General features: G+C 44.4%; 1 protein-coding gene across 1 annotated transcript; it reads right to left on the bottom strand.

The window, feature by feature from the left end:
- Window positions 1–2,018: 2,018 nt before the first annotated feature.
- On the bottom strand, window positions 2,019–20,119 carry slc25a11 (solute carrier family 25 member 11). Its single transcript, XM_052513802.1, has 7 exons — window positions 19,932–20,119; window positions 13,071–13,223; window positions 10,154–10,360; window positions 9,139–9,229; window positions 7,476–7,566; window positions 5,455–5,606; window positions 2,019–2,238 (listed from the first exon to the last, which is right to left on the bottom strand). Exons 1-7 carry the CDS (start codon window positions 19,997–19,999, stop codon window positions 2,086–2,088), a joined length of 915 nt encoding a protein of 304 aa, XP_052369762.1. The 5' UTR covers window positions 20,000–20,119; the 3' UTR covers window positions 2,019–2,085.
- Between the last annotated feature and the right edge of the window lie 637 nt (window positions 20,120–20,756).

Genomic DNA, 20,756 nt, shown 5'->3' with positions numbered 1-20,756 from the left:
GACATCCTATATCGTGACATCCTATATCGTGACATCCTATATCGTGACATCCTATATCGTGACATCCTATATATCGTGACATCCTATATATCATGACATCCTATATCGTGACATCATATACGACATCCTATATATCGCGACATCCTATATATCGCGACATCCTATATCGCGACATCCTATATATCGTGACATCCTATATATCGTGACATCCTATATATCGTGACATATCGTGACATCCTATATATCGTGACATCCTATATATCGTGACATCCTATATATCGTGACATCCTATAGTGACATCCTATATCGTGACATCCTATAGCGTGACATCCTATAGCGTGACATCCTATATATCGTGACATCCTATGTGACATCCTATATCGTGACATCCTATAGCGTGACATCCTATATATCGTGACATCCTATATATCGTGACATCCTATAGCGTGACATCCTATATCTCGACATCCTATAGCGTGACATCCTATAGCGTGACATCCTATAGCGCGACATCCTATATCGTGACATTCTATACCGCGACATTCTATACCGCGACATCCTATATCGCGACATCCTATATCGCGACATCCTATATCGCGACATCCTATATCGCGACATCCTATATCGTGACATCCTATACCGTGACATCCTATAGAGATCCTTATGAACTAACTCAAAACAATTTCAAAGAATTTACTTTATGTCGTGTTGATATTTTTGTTCAGTGAGAGTCGGGGTTAAAAGAACTATTCCTTTTTAAATCATTTTTTAAAAATCAGTGTAAAAGCAGGTGTGAGCTGGTTCTTTCCGGCAATTATCTGGTGGTAAAATCCCTGTTGAATCCATCCACCAATCTCCTAGATCAGCTTTTCCCAACCTCGGTCCTGGGGACCCCAAGAGGTGCACATTTAGGTTTTTTCACCCCTCGCACTACACAGCTGATTCAACGACTCATCAAGCTTTGATCATTTGAAATCAGCTGTGTGGCGTTTAGGTAAAACCCAACCTGAGGACAGAGCGCGGGAAAAGCTGATATAGGAGATTCTGAAAATTGTTATCAACAGCAGGTGAAATAAACAAAAAAACAAAACCTTGTTTTTCAGAAATAAATCCATTTTTAATCTGTTTGTCATCATCAAGGTTTTCCAGCCATCTGTTCCATAGTGGGGGGAGGGGACGACTGTACCGAGTGTCAATATGCCCTGTGCAGGGGAGGCTGAGATGGTACATTCTGAGGTTCTGAGTCATTCAGTAAAAATAACATACACAATGGGGTCAGGTCACATGACAGAGGTTAAAGGTCACTCACATGACACATGAGGGAGTGTCTGTCCGTGTGTGTAGTGTGCACCTGCTTCAGTCTGTCTGTCTGTGTGTGTGTGTGTGTGTGTGTGTGTGTGTGTGTGTGTGTGTGTGAGAGTGAGTGTGAGTGTGAGTGTGAGTGTGTGTGAGTGTGAGAGAGTGTGTGTGTGAGAGAGTGTGTGTGTGAGTGAGAGTGTGTGTGTGTGAGTGTGTGTGAGAGAGTGCAGTGTGAGTGTGTCTGTGTGTGTGTGTGTGTGTGTGTGTGTGTGTGTGTGTGTGAGTGTGTGTGTGTCTGTGTGTCTGTGTGTGTGTGTGTGTGTGTGTGTGTGAGTGTGAGTGTGTGTGTGTGTGTGTGTGTGTGTGAGAGAGTGTGTGTGTGAGTGTGTGTGAGTGTGAGTGAGAGTGAGTGTGTGTGTGTGTGTGTGTGTGTGTGTGTGTGTGTGTGTGTGTGAGTGTGTGTGTGAGTGTGTGTGAGTGTGTGAGTGTGTGAGAGAGTGTGAGTGTGTGTGTGTGTGTGTGTGTGTGTGTGTGTGTGTGTGTGTGTGTGTGTGTGTGTGTGTGTGTGTGTGTGTGTGTGTGTGTGTGTGTGTGTGTGTGTGTGTGTGTGTGTGTGTGTGTGTGTGTGTGTGTGTGTGTGAGTGAGTGAGAGTGAGTGTGTGTGTGTGTGTGTGTGTGTGTGTGTGTGTGTGTGTGTGTGTGTGTGTGTTGCTCCGGGGTGAAGTTTCCCGTAGGTGCAGAACTAGGATCAGCTTCCCTTCCTCCCAATCCTTACATCTCCTGTCTCTAATCCAGGAAGTAGACTTTATAAGCCTTGTTCATCTGTTCCAGGAAGATGAATGTGAGGACGGTGTGAGGTCCCAGTCTGGCGTAGTATGGAGTGAAACCCTTCCACAGAGAGAAGAACCCTTCATTACGAATCACCCTGGCCAACACGTCCTGTAGGGGGAGACAGAGAGACACCCTTCATTAAGGATCACCCTGGTCAACACGTCCTGTAGGGGGAGACAGAGAGACACCCTTCATTAAGGATCACCCTGGTCAACACGTCCTGTAGGGGGAGACAGAGAGAAACCCTTCATTAAGGATCACCCTGGTCACCGTCCTGTAGGGGAGACAGAGAGAAACCCTTCATTAAGGATCACCCTGGTCAACACGTCCTGTAGGGGGAGACAGATCACCCTGAGACACCCTTCATTAAGGATCACCCTGGTCAACACGTCCTGTAGGGGGAGACAGAGAGACACCCTTCATTAAGGATCACCCTGGTCAACACGTCCTGTAGGGGGAGACAGAGAGACACCCTTCATTAAGGATCACCCTGGTCAACACGTCCTGTAGGGGGAGACAGAGAGACACCCTTCATTAAGGATCACCCTGGTCAACACGTCCTGTAGGGGGAGACAGAGAGAAACCCTTCATTACAGATCACCCTGGTCAACACGTCCTGTAGGGGGAGACAGAGAGACACCCTTCATTAAGGATCACCCTGGTCAACACGTCCTGTAGGGGGAGATCGAGGCCCGTTCTATTGGGCCGGGATCGAGGCCCGTTCTATTGGGCCGGGATCGAGGCCCGTTCTATTGGGCCGGGATCGAGGCCCGTTCTATTGGGCCGGGATCGAGGCCCGTTCTATTGGGCCGGGATCGAGGACCGTTCTATTGGGCCGGGATCGAGGCCCGTTCTATTGGGCCGGGATCGAGGACCGTTCTATTGGGCCGGGATCGAGGACCGTTCTATTGGGCCGGGATCGAGGCCATGTTTGACACGTTCGTCCACCGGACCTTCCCAGGATTGGTGCGTTTAGGGACTCAGTACTCACCAGGCCGTCATTATATACAGTACCAGTCGTTTGGACACGCCTACTCATTCAAGAGTTTCTACATTTGTACTATTTTATACATTCTGGAATAATAGACGTCAAAACTATGAAATATAATATGGAGTCATGTAGTAACCAAAAAAGCGTTAAACCAAATTGTATATTTGAGATTCTTCAAAGTAGCCACTCTTTACCTTGACAGCTTACAACACTCCAGATTCTTGAGTTAGTCACCTAGAATGCATTTCAATTAACAGGTGTGCCCTCTTAAAAGTTCATTTGTGGAATTTCTTTCCTTCTGACTGCGTTTGAGCCAATCAGTTGTGTTGTGACATGGTAGGTATTTTATTATTTTTATTTTACCTTTATTTAACCAGGCAAGTCAGTTAAGAACAAATTCTTATTTTCAATGACGGCCTAGGAACAGTGGGTTAACTGCCTGTTCAGGGGCAGAACGACAGATGTGTACCTTGTCAGCTCAGGGGTTTGAACTCGCAACCTTCCGGTTACTAGTCCAATGCTCTAACCACTAGGCTACCCTGCCGCCCCGTATACAGAAGACGGTCTTCTACCAAATAGGGCTACGTCCATATTATGACAAGAACAGCTCAAATAAGTAAAGAGAAACGACAGTCCATCATTACTTTAAGACATGAAGGTCAGTTCATCCGGAAAATGTCAAGTGCAGTCACAAAAAGTGCTATGATGAAACTGGCTCTCATGAGGACCACCACAGGAAAGGAAGACCCAGAGTTACCTCTGCTGCAGAGGATAAGTTCATTACAGTTAACTGCACCTCAGGTTGCAGCCCAAATGCTTCACAGAGTTCAAGTAACAGACACGATCAACTGTTCAGAGGAGACTGCATGAATCAGGCCTTCATGGTTTTGCTGCAAAGACACCAAGATGAGACTTGCTTGGGCCAAGAAACACGAGCAATGGACATTAGACCAGTGGAAATCTGTCCTTCCAAATTTGAGATTTTTGGTTCCGACGCAGAGTAGGTGAACAGATGATCTCCTCATGTGTGGTTCCCACTGTGAAGCATGGAGGAGGAGGTGTGATGGTGCTTTGCTGGTGACAGTGATTTATTTAGAATTCAAGGCACACTTAACCAGCATGACTACCACAGCATTCTGCAGCGATACTCCATCCCATCTGGTTTGCTCTTAGTGGGACTATCATTTGTTTTTCAACAGGACAATGACCCAACACACCTCCAGGCTGTGTAAGGGATTTATGACCAAGAAGGAGAGTGATGGAGTGCTGCATCAGATGACCTGGCCTCCACAATCACCCGACCTCAACCCAATTGAGATGGTTTGGAATGAGTTGGACTGCAGAGTGAAGGAAAAGCAGCCAACAAGTGCTCAGCATATGTGGGAACTCCTTCAAGACTTGTTGGAAAAGCATTCCAGGTGAAGCTGGTAGAGAGAAGGCCAAGAGTGTGCAAAGCTGTCATCAAGGCAAAGGGTGGCTACTTTGAAGAATCTCAAATATAAAATATATTTAGATTTGTTTAATACTTTTTTGGTTACTACATGATTCCATATGTGTTATTTCATAGTTTTGATGCCTTCACTATTATTCTAATAGTCAAAATAAAAACCATGGAATGAGTAGGTGTCCAAACTTTTGACTGGTGCTGAATATGAATAAAATATATTATCTTATATATGAAGTGATAATGCCCGAGAAGTCGGTGTTTGGAGGATATATTGCCAATGTTGTTAGCCCCAAGACATAGTCCGCTTCACTTTTATACAACATACTTACCAACATATTACCAACATATTCAAATAATGGACGTTTTCATTAGAAACGTTATTTTGAAGAATTTATTCATACTATTTCATCCAGTTGGTCTTTCGTTCTATTGGGTCGGTGGCCAGAGACTTGACCCAAGTCGTTCAGTCTTTTTGTTCTGGCCCCATGTTGACTCCAACGCTTCCCACTGTTGTGTCCAGTTGTCTGGATGTCCTTTGGGTGGTGGACCATTCTAGATACACACAGGAAACTGTTGAGCGTGAAAAACCCAGCAGCGCTGCAGTTCTTGACACAAACCTGGAACCTACTACCATACCCCGTTCAAAGGAAGGTAAATATTTAGTCTTGCCCATTCACCCTTCGAATGGCACACACACACACACACACACACAATCTAATGTCCATAAAAATCCTCCTTTAACCCAGTCTCCTCCCCTTCATTTACACTGACTGAAGTAGATTTAATAAGTGGCCTCAATAAGGGATCATAGATTTCACCTGGTCAGTCTGTCATGGAAAGAGCAGCTGTTCTTAATTAATGTTTACTCGGTGTAGTTATAACTTACCAGGCCATTCTTAAACTCTGGTTTTCCATCTATCATTCTCATGTTCTGAATCCTGGTCTTGACGATGTCGACGGGCATGGACGCTGCCGTGGTTACCAGGCCGCTGATCATACTGGCACAGAAATGGAGGAAGATACCGTCCACAAAATACCCTGGGGGCGGAAGAGACGTTATTCAAAATGAATGGATTGCTGTAGGAAACACACCCTAACCCATCTAGGAGAACCACACCCTAACCCATCTAGGAGAACCACACCCTAAGCCATCTAGGAGAACCACACCCTAACCATCTACCACACCCTAAGCCTAACCCATCTCGAGGAGAACCACACCCTAACCCATCTAACCACACCCTAACCCTAGGAGAACCATCTCTAGGAGAACCACACCCTAACCCATAAGCCATCTAGAGGCCATCTAGAACCACACCCATCTAAGAACCATCTAGAGAACCACACCCTAACCCATCTAGAGAACCACACCCTAAGCCATCTCTAGGAGAACCACACCCTAAGAACCATCTCTAGGAGAACCACACCCTAAGCCATCTAGGAGAACCACACCCTAAGCCATCTAGGAGAACCACACCCTAAGCCATCTAGGAGAACCACACCCTAAGCCATCTAGGAGAACCACACCCTAACCCATCTAGGAGAACCACACCCTAACCCAATCATCTAGGAGAACCACACCCTAACCCATCTAGGAGAACCACACCCTAACCCATCTAGGAGAACCACACCCTAACCCATCTAGGAGAACCACACCCTAACCCATCTAGGAGAACCACACCCTAACCCATCTAGGAGAACCACACCCTAACCCATCTAGGAGAACCACACCCTAACCCATCTAGGAGAACCACACCCTAACCCATCTAGGAGAACCACACCCTAACCCATCTAGGAGAACCACACCCTAACCCATCTAGGAGAACCACACCCTAACCCATCTAGGAGAACCACACCCTAACCCATCTAGGAGAACCACACCCTAACCCATCTAGGAGAACCACACCCTAACCCATCTCTCGGAGAACCACAACCTAACCCATCTCTAGGAGAACCACACCCTAACCCATCTCACACCCTAACCCATCTAGGAGAACCACACCCCCATAACCCATCTAGGAGAACCACACCCTAACCCATCTAACCCATTCTAGGAGAACCACACCCCACACCTAACCCATCTAAGAACCACACCCTAACCCATCTAGGAGAACCACACCCCCATCTAAGCCATCTCTAGGAGACCACACACCCATCTAACCCATCTAGGGAACCACACCCTAACACACCACACCTAACTCATCTAGGAGAACCACACCCTAACTCATCTAGGAGAACCACACCCCATAACCCATCTAGGAGAACCACACCCATCTGGGAACCCACCCTCTAGGAGAACCAACCAACCCATCTAGGAGAACCACACCCCTAACCCATCTAGGAGAACCACACCCATCTAACCCATCTAGGGGACACACACCCTAACTCATCTAGGAGAACCACACCCTAACTCATCTAGGAGAACCACACCCTAACCCATCTAGGAGAACCACACCCTAAGCCATCTAGGAGACCCACACCCTAACCCATCTAGGGGAACACACCCTAACCCATCTTTTAGAAGAGAAAGGAGTTCTCCTAACCAGCTTATAACTAAACCATTGGTTGTTGGGGACTCGGAAGAGGGTTAGAATTAACCCATCTAGGAGAACCACACCCTAAGTCTAGGGGCCATCTACCTGTCTCACACCCTAACCCATCTTTTAAGAGCCTGTTTGCTAAACCATTGGTTGTTGGGGACTCGGAAGAGGGTTAGAATTAGAGGTCAGGGGTTACCTGTCTCTATAAGAGCCTGTTTGCTCTGAGAGTGGGAGGGAAAGAGGTCAGGGGTTACCTGTCTCTATAAGAGCCTGTTTGCTCTGAGAGTGGGAGGGAAAGAGGTCAGGGGTTACCTGTCTCTATAAGAGCCTGTTTGCTCTGAGAGTGGGAGGGAAAGAGGTCAGGGGTTACCTGTCTCTATAAGAGCCTGTTTGCTCTGAGAGTAGGAGGCCAGCTGGGCAGCGTTGACCACTACAGCACGGGCCATGGTGGGAATACACCCCTGGAGGAACACACACACGGTTACTGTTTTTGTTAAGCTCAGCAGTCTCTCAGAGGTCTGTACTGGAAAATAATATCAGTGGTACAGTGGTAGTATAGTAGCAGTGGTATGGTGGTAGTATAGTAGCAGTGGTATAGTGGTAGTAGAGTAGCAGTGGTATGGTGGTAGTATAGTAGCAGTGGTAGTACAGTAACAGTGGTATAGTGGTAGTATAGTAGCAGTGGTATGGCGGTAGTATAGCAGCAGTGGTATAGTGGTAGTATAGTAGCAGTGGTATGGTGGTAGTATAGTAGCGGTGGTATGGTGGTAGTATAGTAGCAGTGGTAGTATAGTAGCAGTGGTATAGTGGTAGTATAGTAGCAGTGGTATGGTGGTAGTGGTATGGTGTGTATAGTAGTAGTGGTAGTGGTATAGTGGTATAGTGGTAGTATAGTAGCAGTGGTAGTATAGTAGCAGTGGTATGGTGGTAGTATAGTAACAGTGGTATGGTGGTAGTATAGTAGCAGTGGTATGGTGGTAGTATAGTAGCAGTGGTAGTATAGTAGCAGTGGTATGGTGGTAGTATAGTAGCAGTGGTATGGTGGTAGTATAGTAGCAGTGGTATAGTGGTAGTATAGTAGCAGTGGTATGGTGGTAGTATAGTAGCAGTGGTATGGTGGTAGTATAGTAGCAGTGGTATAGTGGTAGTATAGTAGCAGTGGTATAGTGGTAGTATAGTAGCAGTGGTATAGTGGTAGTATAGTAGCAGTGGTATGGTGGTAGTATAGTAGTAGCAGTGGTATGGTGGTAGTATAGTAGCAGTGGTATGGTGGTAGTATAGTAGCAGTGGTATGGTGGTAGTATAGTAACAGTGGTAGTATAGTAGCAATGGTAGTATAGTAACAGTGGTATAGTGGTAGTATAGTAACAGTGGTATGGTGGTAGTATAGTAGCAGTGGCGGAGAGTATAGTCATTTGTAGTATAGTAATAGTATATTTATTAGTAATATAGTATATGTATTAATAGTAGAGTGTATCCATTAGTAGTGTAGTATATGTATTAGTAGTATAGTAGTCGTGTAGAAATAGTATATTAGTAGTATAGAAATAGTATAGTAGTAGTGTAGAAATAGTATAGTAGTAGTATAGTCATGTAGAAATAGTATAGTAGTAGTGTAGAAATAGTATAGTAGTAGTATAGTCATGTAGAAATAGTATAGTAGTAGTATAGTAATAGTATAGTAGTAGTGTTGTAATAGTATAGTAGTATTGTTGTAATAGTATCTTACCCTCCATAGTGTGGGGACCCCCTCTTTAGTGATGCTGTAGTATAGTAGTAGGTGTATAGTAGTTCTATAGTAGTAGTAGTAATAGTATCTTACCCTCCATAGTGTGGAGACCCCCTCTTTAGTGATGCTGTAGTATAGTAGTAGGTGTATAGTAGTTCTATAGTAGTAGTAGTAATAGTATCTTACCCTCCATAGTGTGGAGACCCCCTCTTTAGTGATGCTGTAGTATAGTAGTAGGTGTATAGTAGTTCTATAGTAGTTCTATAGTAGTAGTAGTAGTAATATAGTAGTAATAGCATCTTACCCTCCATAGTGTGGTGACACCCTCTTCTTTAGTGATTCTGGCCAGAGCATTAAACACATTAGAATACCCTCTCTTCTGGTCTGCTGGGAGACTGGGGGAGAGAAAGAGCGAGGGGAGAGAAAGAGAGCGAGGGAGAGAAAGAGAGCGAGGGAGAGAAAGAGAGCGAGGGAGAGAAAGAGAGCGAGGGAGAGAAAGAGAGCGAGGGAGGGGGGGAGAGAAAGAGAGCAAGGGAGGGAAATTACACAATTAAACATAATTTAACTCCTGTTACCCCCCCTCCCTCGCTCGCTCTCTTTCTCTCCCACCGTCCGTCAGCCGTCTCCCTCCCTCTCACCGTCCGTCAGCCGTCTCCCTCCCACCCTCTCACCGTCCGTCAGCCGTCTCCCTCCCACCCTCCGGTCTCCCTCCCTCCCCCGGTCTCCCTCCCTCCCTCCCACCGTCCATCAGCGGCCACCCTCCCACCCTCCCTCCCTCTCACTGTCAACGGTCTCCTCCCTCCCTCTCACCGTCCGTCAGCGGTCTCCCTCCCTCCCTCTCACCGTCCATCAGCGGTCACCCTCCCACCCTCCCTCCCTCCGTCAGCGGTCTCCCTCCCTCCCTCTCACTGTCCGTCAGCGGTCTCCCTCCCTCCCTCTCACCGTCCATCAGCGGTCTCCCTCCCTCTCACTCCATCAGTCAGCCGTCAGGTCTCCCTCCCCTCCCTCCCTCCGTCCTGTCAGCGGTCTCCCTCCCACCCACCCCATCAGCGGTCCCCTCCTCCCTCTCCCTCTCACCGTCCGTCAGCGGTCTCCCCCCCCTCTCCCTCCCTCCCTCTCACCGTCCATCAGCGGTCACCCTCCCACCCTCCCTCCCTCTCACCGTCCATCAGCGGTCTCCCTCCCTCCCTCTCACCGTCCATCAGCGGTCTCCCTCCCTCCCTCTCACCGTCCATCAGCGGTCTCCCTCCCTCTCACCGTCCATCAGCGGTCTCCCTCCCTCTCACTGTCCGTCAGCGGTCTCCCTCCCTCCCTCTCACCGTCCATCAGCGGTCATCCTGATCAAGGCGACTTCAGCAGGTGTTCCTACGAAGGCTCCGGTTGCTCCAGCCGTCATACCAATCAGAGCCTTCATGAGGAAGTTGGGCGGAGTCCCGTCCTGTCCAGTCATCTTCTCAAACAACACCGTGTAGATACCTAACCTCGTTGTGGTGTAGGTAGCCTGGCGGAGTAGACCTGCTGACAGACTGGAAACAACAACATGATGTAGATACCTAACCTCGTTGTGGTGTAGGTAGCCTGGCGGAGTAGACCTGCTGACAGACTGGAAACAACAACATGATGTAGATACCTAACCCACACCATGTTGGTAGTCTGGTGGACTGAATTAGTATAGTAGTATTATCATCATAGTATTAGTAGTATTGTAACAGTATAGTAATATTGGATGATAACTTGTTTTGAACTTGGACAGAGGAATTTATAACAGACTTTTTCCAGACATAACTTAGGTAAAGGAGATCCCCTGATTGTATGGGACACTTCTAAATGTGCCTTTAGATGCAATTCTCTAAAACAACAGCCATTTAGGTTAAAAGGGTCCATGTAAACAAAGGAAATTGAAGGACTAAGAGTACATATACATTTCAAGTCGGAACTTTACACGCACTTAGGTTGGAGTCATTAAAAAACTTGTTTTTCAACCACTCCACACATTTCTTGTAAAAAACCTTGTTGGACTTGGGGGCAGAATTTTGACGTCTGGATGAAAATCGTGCCCAAAGTAAACCGCCTGCTACTCAGGCCCAGAAGCTAGGATATGCATATTATTAGTAGGTTTGGATAGAAAACTCAAAAGTTTCCAAAACTGTTCAAATAATGTCTGTGAATATAACAGAACTGATATGGCAGGCAAAGACCCGAGGAAAATCCATCCAGGAAATGCCATTATGTTTTTCCATTGAAAGCCTGTCCACCATATAAAAGGATATGACCCAGATTACATTCCATATGGCTTCCACTAGACGTCAACAGTCTTTAGACATTGTTTCAGGCTTTTATTCTGGAAAAATGTGGGAGATACAGAACTTTCAATCAGTGGCCAGTGGATGCTGTCCCCTACCCTAGTGAAGTTAACAAACTATAGTTTGGCAAGTCGGTTAGGACACCTACTTTGTGCATGACAAGTAATTTTTCCAACAACTGTTTACAGACAGATTATTTCCATGACCTCAGAGGATCTAGATACTTTTAGAATCTGAATCCCTCCATGACCTCATAGAGGATCTAGATACTTATAGAATCTGAATCCCTCCATGACCTCAGAGGATCTAGATACTTATAGAATCTGAATCCCTCCATGACCTCATAGAGGATCTAGATACTTTTAGAATCTGAATCCCTCCATGACCTCACAGAGGATCTAGATACTTATAGAATCTGATCTATGACCTCACTAGATACTTTAGAATCTGAATCCCTCCATGACCTCAGCTAGATACTTTTAGAATCTGAGCTTCAGGATCTAGATACTAAGTAAGTATTAGCAGCATAGCAACAGTATGGTAAGTAGTATTAGTAGTACAGTAATGGTATAGTAGTAGTATATAGTAGTAGTATATAATAGCATAGTAACAGTAATGGTATAGTAGTAGTATATAATAGCATAGCAGTATGGTAAGTAGTATTAGTAGTACAGTAATGGTACAGTAGTAGTAGTATATAATAGCATAGCAGTACTAACCCAGTGATAGATTTAGCAGCATAGTAACAGTATGGTAAGTAGTATATAATATCATAGTAACAGTATGGTAAGTAGTATTAGTAACAGTATTAGTAGTACAGTAATGGTATAGTAGTAGAATATAATAGCATAGTAGTACTAACCCAGTGTAGATTTAGCAGCATAGCAACAGTATGGTAAGTAGTATTAGTAGTACAGTAATGGTATAGTAGTATTATATAATAGCATAGTAACAGTATGGTAAGTAGTATGAGTAGTACAGTAATGGTATAGTAGTAGTATATAATAGCATAGTAGTACTAACCCAGTGTAGATTTAGCTGCATAGTAACAGTATGGTAAGTAGTATTAGTAGTATTAGTAGTACAGTAATGGTATAGTAGTAGAATATAATAGCATAGCAGTACTAACCCAGTGTAGATTTAGCAGCATAGTAACAGTATGGTAAGTAGTATATAATATCATAGTAACAGTATGGTAAGTAGTATATAATATCATAGTAACAGTATGGTAAGTAGTATTAGTAGTATTAGTAGTACAGTAATGGTATAGTAGTAGAATATAATAGCATAGTAGTACTAACCCAGTGTAGATTTAGCAGCATAGTAACAGTATGGTAAGTAGTATATAATATCATAGTAACAGTATGGTAAGTAGTATATAATATCATAGTAACAGTATGGTAAGTAGTATTAGTAGTATTAGTAGTACAGTAATGGTATAGTAGTAGAATATAATAGCATAGTAGTACTAACCCAGTGTAGATTTAGCAGCATAGCAACAGTATGGTAAGTAGTATTAGTAGTACAGTAATGGTATAGTAGTATTATATAATAGCATAGTAACAGTATGGTAAGTAGTATTAGTAGTATTAGTAGTACAGTAATGGTATAGTAGTAGAATATAATAGCATAGTAGTACTAACCCAGTGTAGATTTAGCAGCATAGTAACAGTATGGTATATAATATCATAGTAACAGTATTAGTAGTACAGTAATGGTATAGTAGTAGTATATAATAGCATAGTAGTACTAACCCAATGTGTAGATTTATGGTAAGTAGTATTAGTAGTACAGCATAGCAACAGTGTAGATTTAGCAGCATAGCAACAGTAGTATATAATATATCATAGTAACAGTATGGTAAGTAGTATTAGTAGTATTAGTAGTACAGTAATGGTATAGTAGTAGTATATAATAGCATAGTAGTACTAACCCAGTGTAGATGCCTCCTACTCCTTCATTCTTCAGTATAGATGCCAGAGCATGGAAGCTGGTCTTGTATTCCCGGGCCTTTCCTCCCTGACCACTCAGCTGCATCCTGTTCTTCACTAGATCTAGAGGCTGGACGAACACTGTCGCTCCCATCCTGGAGAAGGGGGGAGGGACACAGAGAGAGAATCCATCTGTTATTTCATAGTGTTGATGTCTTCACTATTATTCTACAATGTAGAAAATAACTAAAAATAAGAACCGTTGAATGAGTAGGCGTGTCCAGACTATTGACTGGTATGTATATAAATGAGTAGGAGTGTCCAGACTATTGACTGGTATGTATATAAATGAGTAGGCGTGTCCAAACTACTGACTGGTATGTATATAAATGAGTAGGCGTGTCCAGACTATTGACTAGTATGTATATAAATGAGTAGGCGTGTCCAGACTATTGACTAGTATGTATATAAATGAGTAGGCGTGTCCAGACTATTGACTGGTATGTATATAAATGAGTAGGCGTGTCCAGACGATTGACTGGCATGTATATAAATGAGTAGGCGTGTCCAGACTATTGACTGGCATGTATATAAATGAGTGGCGTGTCCAGACTATTGGCTGGCATGTATATAAATGAGTAGGCCCAGACTATTGACTGGCATGTATATAAATGAGTAGGCGTGTCCAGACTATTGACTGGCATGTATATAAATGAGTAGGCGTGTCCAGACTATTGACTGGCATGTATATAAATGAGTAGGCGTGTCCAGACTATTGACTGGTATGTATATAAATGAGTAGGCGTGTCCAGACTATTGACTGGTATGTATATAAATGAGTAGGCGTGTCCAGACTATTGACTGGTATGTATATAAATGAGTAGGCGTGTCCAGACTATTGACTGGTATGTATATAAATGAGTAGGCGTGTCCAGACGATTGACTGGTATGTATATAAATGAGTAGGCGTGTCCAGACGATTGACTGGTATGTATATAAATGAGTAGGCGTGTCCAGACTATTGACTGGTATGTATATAAATGAGTAGGCGTGTCCAGACTATTGACTGGTATGTATATAAATGAGTAGGCGTGTCCAAACTATTGACTGGTATGTATATAAATGAGTAGGCGTGTCCAAACTATTGACTGGTATGTATATAAATGAGTAGGCGTGTCCAAACTATTGACTGGTATGTATATAAATGAGTAGGCGTGTCCAGACTTGACTGGTATGTATATAAATGAGTAGGCGTGTCCAAATTATTGACTGGTATGTATATAAATGAGTAGGCGTGTCCAAATTATTGACTGGTATGTATATAAATGAGTAGGCGTGTCCAGACTATTGACTGCAGACAGACGTTGTTTTATCTAGATTTGGACAATAACCTAAAACAAAAGGCCAAATACATTTACATTTAAGTCATTTAGCAGACGCTCTTAAATATACACTGGAGTTGCCAATCAAGATGACATGGAATGGTCCTGAGAGGCCGAGTTACAGTTTGGACTTAAATCTGCTTTTAAATCTGTAAAGATTTGAAAATTGCTGTATAGCCATGATTCCCAACACCTTGACAGTGCTTGAAGATTATATATTTTTCAAGGGTCAAATACAGTCTTGCACAATCCATATGTGAAAAGCTCTTATAGACTCAAGAAGACTCACAGCTCTTATAGACTTACACAAGAAGACACACAGTTCTTATAGACTTATTACTCAAGAAGGCTCACAGCTCTCACAGACTCAAGAAGACTCACAGCTCTCATAGACTCAAAAAGACTCACAGCTCTCATAGACTCAAAAAGACTCACAGCTCTCATAGACTCAAAAAGACTCACAGCTCTCATAGACTCAAAAAGACTCACAGCTCTCAGACTCAAAAAGACTCACAGCTCTCAGACTCAAAAAGACTCACAGCTCTCAGACTCAAAAAGACTCACAGCTCTCAGACTCAAAAAGACTCACAGCTCTCAGACTCAAAAAGACTCACAGCTCTCAGACTCAAAAAGACTCACAGCTCTCGGACTCAAAAAGACTCACAGCTCTCGGACTCAAAAAGACTCACAGCTCTCAGACTCAAAAGACTCAAAGCTCTCAGACTCAAAAGGCTCTCGGACTCAAAAAGACTCACTCAAAAGGCTCTCAGACTCAAAAAGGCTCTCGGACAGCTCTCAGACTCAAAAAGACTCAAAAAGGCTCTCGGACTCAAAAAGGCTCTCGGACTCAAAGACTCACAGCTCTCGGACTCAAAGACTCACAGCTCTCGGACTCAAAAAGACTCACAGCTCTCGGACTCAAAAAGACTCACAGCTCTCGGACTCAAAAAGACTCACAGCTCTCGGACTCAAAAAGACTCACAGCTCTCGGACTCAAAAAGACTCACAGCTCTCAGACTCAAAAAGACTCACAGCTCTCAGACTCAAAAAGACTCACAGCTCTCAGACTCAAAAAGACTCACAGCTCTCAGACTCAAAAAGACTCACAGCTCTCAGACTCAAAAAGACTCACAGCTCTCAGACTCAAAAGACTCACAGCTCTCAGACTCAAAAGACTCACAGCTCTCAGACTCAAAAGACTCACAGCTCTCAGACTCAAAAGACTCACAGCTCTCAGACTCAAAGACTCACAGCTCTCAGACTCAAAAGACTCACAGCTCTCAGACTCAAAAAGACTCACAGCTCTCGGACTCAAAAAGACTCACAGCTCTCGGACTCAAAGACTCACAGCTCTCGGACTCAAAGACTCACAGCTCTCGGACTCAAAAGACTCACAGCTCTCAGACTCAAAGACTCACAGCTCTCAGACTCAAAAAGACTCACAGCTCTCAGACTCAAAAAGACTCACAGCTCTCAGACTCAAAAGACTCACAGCTCTCAGACTCTCGGACTCACAGCTCTCAGACTCAAAGACTCACTCAAAAAGCTCTCGGACTCAAAAAGACTCAAAAAGGCTCTCGGACTCAAAAAGACTCACTCAAAAAGCTCTCAGACTCAAAAGACTCACTCAAAAAAGGCTCTCAGACTCAAAAAGACTCGGACTCAAAAAGGCTCTCAGACTCAAAAAGACTCACAGCTCTCGGACTCAAAAAGACTCACAGCTCTCAGACTCAAAAAGACTCACAGCTCTCGGACTCAAAAAAGACTCACAGCTCTCAGACTCAAAGACTCACAGCTCTCAGACTCAAAGACTCACAGCTCTCAGACTCAAAGACTCACAGCTCTCAGACTCAAAGACTCACAGCTCTCAGACTCAAAAGACTCACAGCTCTCAGACTCAAAGACTCACAGCTCTCAGACTCAAAGACTCACAGCTCTCAGACTCAAAGACTCACAGCTCTCAGACTCAAAAACTCACAGCTCTCAGACTCAAAAGACTCACAGCTCTCAGACTCAAAAAGACTCACAGCTCTCAGACTCAAAAAGACTCACAGCTCTCAGACTCAAAAAGACTCACAGCTCTCAGACTCAAAAGACTCACAGCTCTCAGACTCAAAAAGACTCACAGCTCTCAAAAAGACTCACAGCTCTCAAAAAGACTCACAGCTCTCAAAAAGACTCACAGCTCTCAGACTCAAAAGACTCACAGCTCTCAGACTCAAAAAGACTCACAGCTCTCAGACTCAAAAAGACTCACAGCTCTCAGACTCAAAGACTCACAGCTCTCAGACTCAAAAAGACTCACAGCTCTCAGACTCAAAAGACTCACAGCTCTCAGACTCAAAGACTCACAGCTCTCAGACTCAAAAAGACTCACAGCTCTCAGACTCAAAAAGACTCACAGCTCTCAGACTCAAAAAGACTCACAGCTCTCGGACTCAAAGACTCACAAAAGGCTCTCGGACTCAGAGGCTGGACTCTAAAATGTATTGACTCAAAGAGCTGAATAAAAAAGGCTTACTGCAAAACTCATATTTTAACTCTCGGACTCAAAAAGGCTTTTTTCATTAAACAATCTTTCAAAAAAACTATCCCAGACTTTGACAGAGCTTTTGACTGCAGATTGTTGACTGGAAAACTCACAGCTTTAAAGACTCACAGCTTGGACTAAACACTCAAATGTGAAGAAAGATTGGGGTCTCAGACTCAAAACTCACAGCTCTCAGACTCAAAGACTCACAGCTCTCAGACTCAAAGACTCACAGCTCTGGAAAAGACTCACAGCTGCAGACTGAAAGACTCACAGCTGTTTGACTGATATTACAGACAAAGACAACTCTCAAACCAAAAGACTCACAGCTTAAGACTCAAAAGAGCACAGCTCTCAGACTCAAAGACTCAGAGAAGAGACTCAAAAAGACTCACAGCTCTCAGACTCAAAAAGACTCACAGCTCTCAGAGCAGAGAAGACTCACAGCTCTCAGACTCAAAAAGACTCAGAGAAAAAGACTCACAGCTCTCAGACTCAAAAAGACTCACAGCTCTGCAGACTCGAGGAGACTCACAGCCTCATTGACTAAAAGACTCACAGCACAGACTCAAATACACTCAACAGCACCAGACTCAAAAAACCCAGCTCTCAGACTCAAAAAGACTCACAGCTCTCAGGTAAAAAGACTCACAACTATAGACTGAAAAGAGACCATTCTCAGACTCAAAAGACTCACAGCTCTCAGACTCAAAAGACTCACAGCTCTCAGACTCAAATGACCCAGCTCTCACACTGATAGACGCACTTGGACTAAACTCACATCAAACACCCAGAGGTGATTCTAACATGTATTGACTCAGGTCCCTCTCTGAGAGCTGAATACTTATGCGACAGGATATTTTAACTTTTTTTTTATTTCCCTATTTTTATTAAACAATCTTTAAAAAAAATATCCCACTTTGACAGAGCATTTTGTGCAGATTGTTGATGGAAAATTACAATTTAATCCACTTGGTTAAACAATAAAATGTGAAGAAAGCATTGGGGTCTGAAAAATTTGGCAAGGCACTGTAGTCTTCAAGTTGGAATCCACTGCAGTGAAACTGCCACATCTGTTTGTGATATTACAACAAAGACAACTTCAAACCAACACTATTTAAGAGTAGAAGAGCAGAGAAAAGCAGAGAAGAGCAGAGAAGAAGAGCAGAGAAGAAGAGCAGAGAAGAAGAGCAGAGAAGAAGAGCAGAGAAGAAGAGCAGAGAAGAAGAGCAGAGAAGAAGAGCAGATATCAGCTCTGCATGCGTGCGAGGAGACATAAGGGCCTTCATTGTTATGCCCACAGCACAGACAGAAATACACCAACATCACCATACACAGCCAACCCACTGTCATCACACCACTACAGTACGGGTACTCCAACTATACTGAGAAGAGACCATTCTGAAAAGCACCCTCCTCTACTAGTCGTAAAGCCAATACGACCCTCTCTACACTGATAGCGCACTTGGTGTAAACTCTACATCAAACACCCTTTTGATAGATCAGAGGCTATACTTGACAGGCTAGGGTCCCAGGTCCCTCTCTCTGAGAGAACAGGCTAGGGTCCCAGGTCTCCCTCTCTCTGAGAGAACAGGATAGGGTCCCAGGTCTCTCTCTCTGAGAGAACAGGCTAGGGTCCCAGGTCTCCCTCTCTCTGAGAGAACAGGCTAGGGTCCCAGGTCTCTCTCTCTCTGAGAGAACAGGATAGGGTCCTAGGTCTCTCTCTCTCTGAGAGAACAGGCTAGGGTCCCAGGTCTCCCTCTCTCTGAGAGAACAGGCTAGGGTCCCAGGTCTCCCTCTCTCTCTCTCTGAGAGAACAGGCTAGGGTCCCAGGTCTCCTCTCTCTGAGAGAACAGGATAGGGTCCCAGGTCTCTCTCCCTCTCTCTGAGAGAACAGGATAGGGTCCCAGGTCTCCCTCCCTCTCTCTGAGAGAACAGGATAGGGTCCCAGGTCTCTCTCTCTCTCTGAGAGAACAGGCTAGGGTCCCAGGTCTCTCTCTCTCTGAGAGAACAGGCGAGGGTCCCAGGTCTCTCTCTCTCTGAGAGAACAGACGAGGGTCCCAGGTCTCTCTCTCTCTGAGAGAACAGGGTAGGTTAACAGGCCCATATCTGGGAGGTTAATTGTATTTATTAGGGTAAGGGACTGAGGGAATTTCTTTGTCTTTGAGGTCTTGACATTTAATAAGACTGGAACAGTAAGTGCATGACTGATACGCAACACATTCAAACAGTCATACTATTAATGTTGGGACTCTATGGCCGCTAATTTTCAACCGCAGTCCCTGAGTAGGTTATTGTTTTTAAATTACAATACTGAAAAACAATGGGCACTGAGCACCCGCAGAGCAACACAAGACAAGTAACACGTAGTACGCAGACAGAGCAACATGTAGTACGCAGACAGAGCAACATGTAGTACGCAGACAGAGCAACACAAGACAAGTAACACGTAGTACGCAGACAGAGCAACACAAGACAAGTAACACGTAGTACGCAGACAGAGCAATAGCACAAAAAGAATCAAAAGACAAACGCAACAGTGTTTCCACACCTCACAAGCTACAGACAGCATGGAAAGCGGCAACACACAGCTAGGGGTTGTTGGTGGTCATAGAGCTTGAACGTAACCGGAGGCATCGACATACAGTTGTCTGGGCCTAACTTAGCGGTCAGTGCGTCTGTGGACAGACCCAAATGTCAATGCGTGTGTGCGAAGGTGGACGCCATTATGCCGGGAGAGTAACATCTACCGGGCTGTCAACATGCACCGGAAACACACACGAGCTTATCACTTAATGATTACATTAATTCATTACTAAACACATGTTATTCTCGGTTTCTAACTCCCTCTCTAATTTAGTATGCTGTGCCCCTGACCGGTAACCGAGCACCGCTGTCAGCGGGGCTGCTGTGTGTGACCGCTAAGAGCGGCCTGTAGCCCGGGTACCTACCCTGCCAGTCCCCCAAAGAGGAACTTAATGGCCTTGGGAGAGGTCTTCGGTTTGGAAGCTTCCGCCATTTTCTCTTTGGCTCTTTTCAAACCGGACGACAGTCCCTCGGTAAAGGCCCTGATTCTGGTCGGTGCTTTACCTCTAGCGATGGAGCAAGGTGACACACGGGGGCGCGCACGCACAGACGAAAAGGGAAGTAGGTGGACCAATGGGGAGGGGCGAAGAGGATGACAGAGAACGAGCACGCTGGGGTTTCAATAAAGCTTCGTAGTTGAAAATAAACTTCCAATGTAATTAAGAGATCAAATAAATTAGATCTGTCGACAACAAAATATTTCTTCTTCATCCAGTTGTTTCAAGAATGAATGATCAAATATGACACTACAAGACAGGGTCACAGGGGACAGTTGAGTATCTTAGCACCATTAGAATATCTTTGATAAAGACCTCGCCTGTCAAACCAATCAGTGGACAGAAAAGGCGGTCTTTGGTGCTGTCACGGTACAAAACGTAAACAGGGACGAAACACTCCGACGGACTAGAGAAATGATCTATGTATGCTTGTGTTCCCTCGTGTGCTTTATGTATTGATTTGTTATTAATAAAAAATAAAAATCAAAAATGACTAGAGAAATGACTTGGGAGTCTACGTTGATTGGTTTATCTTGTTAGAGGGCGGGTTCTGAAGTTCTGCCGCGTTCAAGTGCTATTGGAAACTTCGCAACTTCCCGAGTTAAACAGAACATATGTTATTTGCGTAGAGCTATCTATTGATTGATTCTCATACTTCTCAAGAGGGAAATACAGGATAATCTTTCACCAATG

The sequence above is a fragment of the Oncorhynchus keta genome, unplaced genomic scaffold, assembly GCF_023373465.1.
Source record: "Oncorhynchus keta strain PuntledgeMale-10-30-2019 unplaced genomic scaffold, Oket_V2 Un_scaffold_14044_pilon_pilon, whole genome shotgun sequence".
NCBI classification, from domain to species: Eukaryota; Metazoa; Chordata; class Actinopteri; order Salmoniformes; family Salmonidae; genus Oncorhynchus; species Oncorhynchus keta.
The sequence above is the reverse complement of the archived record's forward strand: the minus strand, read 5'-3'. Positions and strand labels throughout refer to the sequence as shown.

Coding starts and splice junctions, on each gene's coding strand:
- slc25a11 (XM_052513802.1), bottom strand. CDS start 19,999: ATGGCGGAAGCTTCCAAACCGAAGACCTCTCCCAAGGCCATTAAGTTC. Junction 10,361..13,070: donor GTAGGAGGCATCTACACTGG/GTTAGTACTACT, acceptor TGTTGTTTCCAG/TCTGTCAGCAGGTCTACTCC. Junction 7,567..9,138: donor GTGTCACCACACTATGGAGG/GTAAGATGCTAT, acceptor GTGTTCCTCCAG/GGGTGTATTCCCACCATGGC.